At 40.3% G+C, this 12,589-nt stretch overlaps 1 protein-coding gene across 1 annotated transcript in view; it reads right to left on the bottom strand.

Annotated features, from left to right (window-relative positions):
• Nucleotides 1-12,589, bottom strand: part of LOC126470843 (trithorax group protein osa-like) — a 113,272-nt gene that overhangs the window by 39,376 nt on the left and 61,307 nt on the right. Inside the window, 1 exon segment of the mRNA XM_050098859.1 lies at nt 9,056-9,272. Within this exon segment, the coding sequence (XP_049954816.1) occupies nt 9,056-9,272 (217 nt within the window).

Below are 12,589 nucleotides of genomic sequence, written 5' to 3'. Positions count from 1 at the left end.
TGAATTTGAAGAGTTCGTCCAACCTCTTCTTTAGCATGACAATGCCAAATCACACACGAGCACAGTGAAATCTGCTGTAATCCGATGCTTAGGGGGATCACTGTCGGTCGATCGTCCTCCACACAGTTCTGACTTGGTCCCATCTAACTTTAATCTTTTTCCAAAACTAGAAGAACACCACCGAGGCCTTCAATTTCATGCTGATGAATCATTGCAAGTAGAGGAATAATATCTCTATTATTAACTGTTATTCCATTCTAAAACAATGCGTGGAAAAAACCAACAACTATACCTTTCCGTGCAAGCTCTGATTTCCCTTATTTTATTATGATGATCATTTCTCCCTATGTAGGTCAGTGTCAACAAAACATTTTCACATTCAGAGGAGAAAGTTGGTGATTGAAATTTCGTGAGAAGTTACTGTGACTGTGAAAAACACCTTTGTTTTAATGATGTCCACCCCAATCCTGTATCATGTCCATGACTCTCTCCCATATTTCTCGATACTACAAAATTTGCTGCCCTTCTTTGAACTTTCTCAATGTGCTCCATTAATCGAACCATGTAACGATCCGACGCCGTGCAGCAGTACTTCAGAAGAGGATGGACAAATGCAGTGCAGGCAGTCTCTTTACTAGATCTGCTGCATCTTCTAAGTTTTCTGCCAATAAAACACAGCCTTTGGTTTGTCTTCCCCACAACATTTCCTATGTATTTTCTTCCAATTTAAGTTGTTCGTTATTGTAATTCTTAGGTATTTAGTTCAATTATGGCCTTTAGAGCTAACTGACTTATAGTGTAACCGAAGTTTCATGGATTCCTTTTAACACTTATATGGATGATCTCTCACTTTTTTCTTGTCAAGTGCTGCATACTTAAAAATGATTTAATAACATAATTGATAATGGCACTGGCAGATGATGAAAATGATGTCATGAAGAGAATGTGGCACATCTTTATGTTACATTAGCATACTGGGGAAAAAATTAGTCACCCCCCAAAACAGTACAATGCTAATACTGCACAACATTTCTAGCTTTCACAATCACTCCAGTTTTGCAAGGAAGAGAACCTGTAAGTTTCTTCAGGTGTGACATACCTAACTGAAGCCACTCAGTTATGGTTAAATCCTGTATAGCTACCAAAATGTGGGGAGGCTGACTGTCATTTCACCCATTATTCCAAACCTTCCCACACAGTTTCTATGGGATTACCATCAGATGATTTAGTACACCAACTGAAATGCAGTAAGGCCCCAAGTCTTCATCAAACCAAGCACATATGCGTGAAACCCAGTGAACACAGCTGTTATTGTGTTGAAAGAGGGGAGTGTCCACAGCATTCTCATCATGACTATGAGGAAAGGGTGACATTTAGTCACTCACAGTGTTGAAATCAACATCCCAGCTCATGTTCACAGTAACCCGAATGGGGGATTCCAAGTAATGGTACGAAAAAATACCACCAAAACATCACAGAACTACCTCTTGCCTCCACACACTGCCTCATCAGGGTGTCACTGCCCCCAATGCCTTGCACTGTATAAAAGAGGTCAAATCGCAACTCGACAGACCACACTACTCATCTCCATCCTGCTGATGTCCAGTTTGTGTGTGTTGTCCACCCCATTAGCTGAATGGTCAGTGCATTGGATTGCCGCACACAGGGGCCCGGGTTCGATTCCCGACTGGGGCAGAAGATTTTCTCCCCTCAGCGACTGGGTGTTGTGCTGTCATCATCATTTCATCCCCATTCTCAACACGAAGGTCGCCCAATGTTGCGTCACACTCAATAAGACCTGCACTTGGCGGCAGAACTTCCTGACTGGGAACTCCTGGCCACTGACACCATATGATCATTTCCATTTTTTGTGTGTGTTTGGTCCACTGAAGAAGTGCAGCTTTATGTACCGCTCTGAGCAATGGCCTCTCATGAGTTACACAATTCCAAACGTTCTTTGCACACACTTCCCTTCATATAGTTTTCTTTGAAACTGATTGAGATGGACCACAGCTCACCCACGGCACCAAGCCATGTTAAATTTGAAACCTATCATCATTGAAAAGGCACAACACTCACCTCTGGACCCTGTATGTTAAGAGCTTTTTATGACCACTGTTCTTACACTGTGTTACATCACTGTGAGTGATAAACCTGTCAATGAACCACTCTGCCAATGATTAAAACCAACTTTCCGTATGCTATCATTGAACGTTATGAATACTGACCTACTCTCAACTCTGCTAAATTACTGCACAATCAATCTCTCAATTTTCTTTAAAATCTTTATAGATTTACTATCACATCAGAAGTAACTAAAATAACAGAATAATGAAGGGAAGCATATGGTTTATCTTGTCATTTCACAAGAGTTTGCAGAATGTGTTATTTGTAGAGAAAGAATGAGACAACCAATGCCTACATAAGTCAAATGCATCAACTGATACTAACTTCCAAAATGTATCATCAATCGTTTACTGGTACACACATCAAAAAAAGTTTTGCATCACCCCGGTTCCCAGAACTCCTGAAGACAGATGGTGAATGGGGATATTGTATCATAGACACAGTCCCTTTGACTGTTCAGAGATGCCACTAAACACGCCCAAAGATGTAAACAACCATGCATGGACACCACCTATTAGATGGAGGGTGTCCGGCAGCTGATCAATTCCAGTCATCCAACCAGGACGGAGGTACACAGCTCAAGTTTTCTGTAGTTCAACCATGCCTAGACGGCCAATACCGTGATTCGATCACATCTGCATTGTTACTTTATGCCAGGAAGGGCTCTCAACAAGAGAAGTGTCCAGGAGTCAAAGAATGAACCAAAGCGATGTTGTTCGAACATGGAGGAGATACAGAGAGACAGGAACTGTTGATGACACGCCACGCACTGGCCGCACAAGGGCTACTACTGCAGTGGATGACCGCTGCCTACGGAATATGGCTCAGAGGAACCATGACAGTAATTCCACCATGATGCACAAAGCTTTTCATGCAGCCACAAGACGTCATGTTATGACTCAAACAGTGTGCAACTTCACTCCTGACGTCCATGGCGAGGCCCATCTTTGCAACCACAACACCATGCAGTGCGGTACAGATGGGCCCAACAACATGCCGAATGGACCTCTCAGGACTGGTATCACGTTCTCTTCACCCATGAGTGTCACATATGCCTTCAATCAGACAATCATCGGTGACATGTTTGGAGGCAACCGGTCAGGCTGAACGCGTTAGACACACTGTCCAGCGAGTGCTGCAATGTGGAGGTTCCGTGACGTTTTGGGATGGCATTATGTGGGGCCAACGTACGTCGCTGGTGGTCATGGAAGGGGCCGTAACGACTGTACAATACGTGAATGCCATCCTCCCACCAATAGTGCAACCATATCGGCAGCATATTGGCGAGGCATTCGTCTTCATGGACGACAATTCACGCCCCCTTGTCATCTTGTGAATGACTTCCTTCAGAATAACAACATCACTCGACAACAGTTGCCAGAATTTTCTCCAGACATGAACCCTATCGAACATACCTGGGACAGATTGAAAAGGTCTGTTTCTGGACAACGTGACCCACCAACCGCTCTGAGGGATCTACGCTGAATCGCCATTGAGGACTGGGACAATCTGGAAAAACAGTGCCTTGCTGAACTTGTGGACAATATGCCATGATGAATACAGGTATGCATCATTGCAAGAGGATGTGCTACTGCATATTAGAGGCACCGGTGTATACAGCAATCTGGACCACCACCTCTGAAGGTGTCACTGTATGTTGGTACAACACGCAATGTGTGGTTTTCATGAGCAATAAAAAAAGGTGGAAATGATGTTTATGTTGATATCTATTCCAATTTTCTATACAGGTTCCAGAACCGAGGTGATGTAAAACTTTTTTTGATGTGTGTATTTTGAGATTGGGGCAAAAAATAAAATATCCATTTCACTTTAAACACAAGAATAACAAAATTATGTTTGTAGGACAAAATTTCTGTTTATTATAATTCCCCCCCCCCCCCCCCCCCCCCCACCACCACCACACACACACACACACAAAACCTCTTTCTCAGCTCTCATACGACAATGACTGTGTAGATGTGTTAAACATAAAACTACATTCTCTGTGCCATTTAGTAGAGCACATGGAATGATAATTTAGTCTGTGTACACTATTTAGCTTGTCGATATGTCTCAAAGAGTCACTTCAAAAGTAAACTGTGTGCACTTTATCATCTTAGGGCAAGGCAGGATGTCTAAGTGGGAGGATGCCCACCTGCTAACATACATCACAGTAATGTCATTTGTACATCTGTCACGAGACAGGAGAGAGAGATATGCCTTGTAGTTGTCATTGACAGTTAACAGTACTAGCTAATGTGTCTAACATATACATTATGGCTCATATACAGGGTGACTCACTAACTATTGCCACCTAAAATAACTCCAAAAGTATGATAGAAGCCGAAAAGTTTGTGGGACAAAAGTTGCATGGGGAAAACAGGGACCATAATATGACGTTGGTTTTTTGTTGCTATGTGGGGTCACTTCAGAGATATGAAGGTCAACTTTGTTTTTTCAAATGGAATGCTATAGTTTGGTACTTATTTTCTGACAGTGGCTATCAAGACGAATCCAATGATGTGTAATAGTAAGGTCTTTGAAGGTCAACGAAGGTCACAAAGGTGGCATGAACGTCCATTTACAAAAGATGTTGTAAGTGATGACCATTGGTATCAATGCAGTGCTGCAATACTCTTATCATGGATTTAGTGGTATTCCTTAACACTTTGGCACTTATCGAAGCACATGCTCTGACAATTCTCTCTCGCATATCTTCAGTGTAGTTGGAATGTCTTTATAAACTATGTCTTTTACGAATCCCCACAAGAAAAAATCCAGAGGCGTCAAGTTTGGCGAACGAGGCTACCACGACACATTTCCTCCGTGTCCAATCCAATGATTTGGGAATTCTCTCTGCAACTCATTTCTAGCCATCAGCGAAAAATGTGTCGGACACCCATAGTGTCGATACCACATTCTGTTCTTTGTTCCTGAAGGTATTTCTTCCAACAACAGACTTAATGTTCCTTGCACGAATGTGGTGTACTTCCTACCATTAAGATTTCCTTTGATGAAATAGGTGCCTGTAATTCTGGCCTCTAGAATCCCACACCATACATTCAGCGACCACAGTTTTTGGTGTGCAACTTGCTGCAGCCAACATGGGTTTTCAGTTGCCCAATAATGAATGTTATACAAATTAACATTTCCACGGTTCGTGAATGAGGCCTTGTCATTAAATAAAATCAAATTCAAAAATGTGTCATCACTCTGAATCTGAAATTGAGCCCATTGGCAGAATTCAATGTCACTCATACAATCCGTACCAGTTAATTGTTGGTGGAGACTGATATGGTAAGGATGATATTTATGCAGAACACGAACAACACTACTCTGGCTCATGCCAGATTCCCTTGTGATTTGATGTGAACTAACACAAGGATCTCGAGCCACAGTGGCAAGAGTACCAATTTCCATTTCCTTGTTAGTAACTTTGCTTTGCCGGATATGTTTCCCATGTGTTAAAGACCCAGTTGTTCTCAATTTATTATACACACATTTAAGTGTATGACATGTAGGGTGGGTACATGGAGGATATCTTTCGGTGTATAAGTATCTAGCTCTCAATGAATTTCGTTGGCATTCTCTGTAAATGAGAAGCATATCGATTTGTTCTTCGAAGGAATACATCATTAACATTCGCTTGATTTGACATTACTAGTCTTACAGTTTCTGTTAGTGTTTTATTGTGAAACCGTCGAATGGTGTTTACATGTCAATGGTACATTAGATGGATATGCATATTCGGTGAATATTTATTATTTGCACGATATACAAGAGAGAATTGTCAGAGCTTGTGTTTCAATCAGTGCCAAAGTGATAAGGAATACCACCAAATCCATGATGCTAAGATTGCAGCACTGCACTGATACAAATGGTCATCACTTCAAACACATTCTGTAAATCGATGTTCATGCCACCTTTTTGACCTTTGTTGAACTTCAAAGGCCATAGTGTTACACATCATTGGATTCGTCTCGATAGCCACTATCAGAAAATAAGTACCAATCTATAGCGTCCCATTTAAAGAAACAAAGTTGACCTTCATATCTCTGAAGCACCCCACCTAGAAACAAAAAACTGATGCCATATCATGGCCCCCGTTGTCCCATGCAACATTTGTCCCACAAACTTTTCAGCTACTCTCATTCTTCCAGAGTTATTCCAGGTGGCAATAGTTAGTGACTCACCGTGTATATCCAAGGAGAAAGCAAGAGAGCTGCTTAATGACTTTCCAAAGGCAACTGAGAGAACTGTGTCAAACCAGATGCCACATGACTGTCTCTGTATAGTCAGTTTCATCTCTAGACATATGTTATTGACAACAGTAGACCTTAAATCAACACTATACATTGACAGGTTTGGTAAGGGATCATCTAGAATGAAACTTCTACCAAAAGCATTCGGATCTCTTTGCCAGTAGATGCAGAATTTGTCTGACACCTGACAATTGTCATCACAGAAGATTGTAGAGACTACCAGGTACCAACACACATCTCTGGCATGCCAACCGATAGGTTCAGTGCCGAGGTGGCTCAGTCACGCTGTGGACTGGTACCATGTATAAATGTCGGGCACCTCTCACTGCTACTGAGGGTAATTTGAACATTGCGCAGTACTGAGGAAGGAATCTCCTACCTCATCAGAGAGAGGCTAATCTGAGCTGTAATGTGGCTACCACCTTACGGACAGCTTGTCAAGGAGGATCAAAGTATGTTATAATACACGTAGTGGAGCAACTGCATACTGAATGTTATCCAGAAACAGATTTTAATTCACACTCGCTAAAATGTGCATTTACAAAGCTAAAATGTATGTTTATAAACAGATTGCCTTTATTTTGTTGTTATTTTATTTCACAATATTTACCATTTTTATTTTCATAATGTTAATTCTTTTACTCCCTGTTCCCCTCGAATCTACGAGTGAACACGATCACAGATATGTGGGTGATGTGAAACTTTTTTTTTTCTTTTTGAGCAATTTAGATGAACATGTGTGCTACATTTGATGTTCACTCAGAGGAAATTAAATTATTCTGTGAAGGATCAATTTAAAAATCCTTACACTGAATATGCACAAGTCCAGTTACAGTGATGTGACCACCACCTATGTTCGATGTCAACATACAGTAACCACTCACAGACAGCAGATGGCAGCAGAGGGTATATAAGGTGTGTCAGGGGGCACATGAGAAACAGTGCAGTCATTGTCCTAATTTGAAAATGGAGCAATTTATCTGACTCCCAAAAGAGCATGTTTATTGGTTTTCAGGCCAATGGCGGAAGCATTCTGAAATGGCTAAGTTTGTAAATTGTTCACACGTCACCGTGGTTAAAGTATACCATGCATAGCAAAATGGCGCTATTCAAAACCGGCACCAAGGAACTGTGGTTCAACACAGGCCATAGATGACAGAGGTGAACAATGGTTGTAGAAAGTGTAGGACTGAATAGATCTGCAACTGCTGAGCAACTGACTGCTCTGATGAACCAAGGGATTACCAACAGTGTCTCAACAACCTTTTAATATACATTGCTGTGCATGCGGCTTCACAGTAGGCTGTAATTTGCACACCAATGCTACTACTGGAAGTCTACTGAATGGTGTCAGGTGGCCTTTTCTGATGAATCATGTTTTACGCTTCATCATGCAGATGGTAGTTGGCACGGATGGCGTGAAACGTCTAAAAGTGAAGGGCCCAGGCCAGAGGAGGGAGCGTTATTGTCTGGGGTACATTTTTGTGGCATTCCTTTGATGATCTTGTCATTCTGGATGGTACAATGGATCACCACAACTATGCAAATACCCTTGGGAACCATGTCCACCCCAATACACAGTTTGTTTTTTTTCCTCAGCACAGTCATCTACCAGCATGACAATGCAACATGTCATACAACTCTGAGTGTAGCTGCATGCTTTGAAGAGTGCCAGGATGCATTTACCACACTACCCTGGCCACCAAATTCACCAGTTAAATCCAATCAAGAATCCGTGGGACTATCTCAATCGGCCTGTCTGCGTAATGCGTCCACAGCCTAGGAACCCAGTGCAGCTGGCCATGGCACTGGAGTTGGCATGGCTCTTCATCCCTGTTGGTTCCTTTCAGAACCTCACTGACTCTCTCTCTGCCCACCCACACTGCAAAAGATGGTTGTTCATGCTTCTCACAGGTGGTTGCATTGATGTGACTGGATCATACATTACCTCACGAAATTTAACTCCAGTAATATTAAACACGCTAATGGCTTCTCACTAACTAGTATCTTCAATTTTGTTATATGATTTGATGCGTATATTGTACAATGTGTACCATCAGTAAGTACTGACAGTACACAGCCTCAACAACATATAAATGTGTATTTTTAACTGTGCTTTTTAGCAATGCACAAGAGTTAAAATTTGTTCCCTTGTATAATACTTATTTCATGCATCAACACATACCAATACTATTATCAACAACTAATAAAAATCTTTTTTACTTCACACCACCAGCACCAAAAGCATGAATGATGCTACTGTCACTTGTTGCCGTTATCTTACAATGGAAAACTGTCCATTGCCCACTTCACTGTGATAGTATATTCTATTACAGATTCACTTCCAAATATGCCATTTTGGCCCTTTTTCAACAACTCACTTTAACACAAAATATGTTATGAACAGGATATGAGTACATAAGTTATAAGATTCTGCAAGCTTTTCTGAAAGAGAGAAGAGTAGAACTTGCAATTCCTCTGTCCACTCTTTTGCATCAGATGGCATGTGATCACAATATTCTACATAATTTAAGGGCCATAAGCAATGTAGAGCCCATGTCAGTAATCACTTCAGAGCAGCTTTGTAGAGGCACAAATCAAATCAATTAAGTACATAAAATTAAAATTTTCTGTAAGGATTTCAACAGTACAGTGTTATGGACTACCTGGAGATGGAACTGATGATGTCTTGGTCATCTTCTTCTTCGAAGTAGATTCCACTTGATTTATAATTGGTTGTGGGTCTATACCTCCACGGTCAAAGTGACATTCGAAGGCCAAAAGGTTTTTCGTGTAATGCTTCCGAAGTGTATATGCAGCACTTGAAGATGCTCCGATGCCTAAAAGCCCTGCAATGTCTTTCCAGGTTTTGTTTTTTGTGACCTGTGAATTTAAGTTTGTAATCAAACACAAATGAGAAAACTGTGTTTGCTGAAACACAAATAGCTGTTATAAAATATACATACTATGAATTAAATTCACCTGTCATGTTTTTCTGTCTGAATGTGAAGGATAATCTCAGGAAATAGTGTACAGATACTGATACAGCTTTCACTAATAGATAGGTCGATTGATGAGGAAGGTTTGTGTAGATAATTCATTACCCGTGTGCCAGACAAGTTGTCTGACCATAGATACTTAGTGTTACCCATGCAAACCAGGGGTAGGTTGCTAGTGAAGAATCATTGTAAGTAATGAGCTTTCTTATGCTACAGGTTAACAATTAAAAATTTCCCTTTAAGGTAACTGTTATTTAAATATTTTTTATGCTACTGACAGATCTGAACTCAAAGATATTAACAAATAATAGAAAACACTAGCAACTATCTATTTATGACATCAAATTTTATAGCTAATCTTAACTACATTACTGTTTAATGTGCATTCATTTTTAATAAATTTCAAAGTTCAGCTTTAACATTTACTACATACACAATAATCTCAAACTGAAGGTAATTCACCACCTTCAGTGGTTTAGGTGAGAGCCTTATTCCTTTGTAATCTGTATTTCCAAAGTAATGGAAGTAATTTCCAAAGTAATTCATAAAATTCAGGAGGTGGTCAACATTAACTTCCACTTATTATTGGAACACACATGAAATAGAAAGATGTTGTGCACTGGTCGAATTTCACATAGTAAAAAACTAACTGCTACTCTTTATGGAAAACAGCTTGCACACAGACAACCCCCCCCCCCCCACACACACACACACACACACAAATGACCACAAAATCCTACTATCTCAATATCCGAGACAAAAAAAAAAGGAGCAAATACTGCTCAGCAATTAAGAAGCAACTGAAGAAGGGCTTAAAACGACAAACAGCCACTCCTCTTTATCTTCATTCTGAACTGTATTAATTCTTTACTAATGGTTATCCAGCACAGTATGTGAAGCTGAAGATTAACGAAATGTAACCAGTCTTCAAATTACTTACTCTGTTTAATGAACTACAAAAACACAGAGAAAATGTAAAGCATTGTTTTGTTTTGTTTTGTTTTGATATGAGTTCATAAATTTCAATATCTGCGATGAACAAGATGGGGAATATTTTAGTGCAGAACAAGTCAGATACGTCAAAACTCATTTTTTATCTTATTGCTAACCACTACAAACAAAACAGGATTTCTTTATTGCAGACATTAGACTGCAAATTATCATAAAACTGGTTACAATAAAAGTACAGGAAATGGATGTTTCAGATTAAGAGGAAAGAGAACAATTCATTACATAGTAAAGCTACATGGCTCCTTGTGATATCTTACCTCATTCCCACACTCGTACTGAAGAAGGGTGTAACTGATCAAGCACACGCATAACCTAACACATCCAAACTTAGATTTACACCCTGCAAGCCACCTCTCATGGTATACGGAAAAATCTTTTGAGGATCAGTCAACAAGCAGTGCCTCTTTTTTTTTCTTCAGTAATGCTTATTAAGTTAAAAATTTGAATTTGGCACTATTCTACAAAGCTTCTTCTCTAATCTACTGCAGTGGTAACTTCCTGCATCAACAGATGCCAGTACTGCAGTTGCTTGCAATGTGGTCAAAGTCTATGTTCGTATTAAACAGCGTTCTGTGATAGAAGCCTGAAATGTAGAAGTAAAAATGCCCATTGGCATTCATGAAAGACAGAAAAATGTGTAAAGTGATGGAACAGTGGATACCAGCACTGTTTGTCGGCGTAACAACGCTGAAGACAGATCATTGGCTCATGAAAAGCAGAGCAGCAGGTGACTCCACCCAACATGAAGTGAGTCGATGACATTATTCATGGTGATCACCAGGTGACTGTGGATGATTTGTGTTACATTACCTCCCACAGTAATGGCATTGTGATGATGATGATTTTTTCTGCAAATGTGATACTCAAAGCTTTGTGCGACTCGAGTATCAAGAATATTAACACTCTGTCGGGCGTAATTGGCCCGACAGGCACAACTGAAATGTTTTTGTTCCCTCTCTCCCAAATAAGTCAGCGTGGGATTTGCCTGCCATTAGTACCTTCCTATCTTCAAGCAGTGTTTACAACACCCTCCACAAATTTTTGCGTGACCTTTGTAGAGAGCAGATGTGACGTTAGTGGCCTCTCATGCTCATTGCACTTTAATACATCTTTGCTTTTGGAGGTGAGTATTTTTGGTTCTTTTTAAGAGTTGTTATTTTGCTCACTTTATGGATGAGTAATGTGAATTTTGTGAATATCTTGTAAAAATATACAGTTCAGTAAGCTTGGCCTTTCAGGCACATTCCGACTGAGTACATAATTATCCTCAAGTTCTCTCTTTTAGACTCTAGATTCTTCAAAGATACAGCTCAGAATTATTACAAATTGTCTAACCCCTGTCATCTCGAAGAAATACAGGATTTGCTGATGTACAATGATGAGGAAGACTCCATACTGTCTGAGGATCTTGGTGATGAAAGTGACATTGATTCACAAGATGAGATGGAAGAATGTGAAGGTGATTCTTTAAAGCAGCGAGATGGTGAGGATACTGCTCAAGATGAAGAAAGAAGAGACAACAAAACAAGGAACTTTTATTTGGGAAGAGATGAGACGACCATGTGGGCCAAAAAGGCACCTGAGGAAAGACATCGTAACGGGATCTTACATCATCACCACTCACCTCCCTGGAGTCATAGGAAATGCTTAGAATGCTACAAGTGCAGTTGAGTGTTGGAATAATTTATTAGCCGATGATATCCTTGCCACCAGTATCACATATGCAAATCAATACACTGACACTATCAAGGATCATTTCACTAGTGAGAGAGACATCAGATGCACAGATGTAATTGACCTAAGAGCATTTATTTTTTCGTTGTACCCAGCAGGTGCATACGGAGGGAATGGTCAAAGTCTGGAGGAACTTTGGGAGACTGAAGGTGGCAGACTGAAAAATTAAGTCTTGTGATGAATATCAAAGAGTTTAACAGTCTGATATGTTGGCTTCGTTTTGACACCTGAATTACCAGAGCCCAACAGAAGGAACTTGAGCAGCTAGCTCCTATTCATGAAGTGTTCGAAGAGTTCATGAAAAATTGTCAGAAGAGCTATTGTCCTGAGGATAGCATCACAACAGATGAAATGCTTCCTGTTTTACATGGTTTATGTCTTTTTTTGGCAGTATATACCCTCAAAACCTAACAAATATGGAATAAAACATTTTGGTCTTCTTGATGCTAAAATGAT

The sequence above is a fragment of the Schistocerca serialis genome, chromosome 3 (assembly GCF_023864345.2).
Source record: "Schistocerca serialis cubense isolate TAMUIC-IGC-003099 chromosome 3, iqSchSeri2.2, whole genome shotgun sequence".
NCBI lineage: Eukaryota > Metazoa > Arthropoda > Insecta > Orthoptera > Acrididae > Schistocerca > Schistocerca serialis.
The sequence above is the reverse complement of the archived record's forward strand: the minus strand, read 5'-3'. Positions and strand labels throughout refer to the sequence as shown.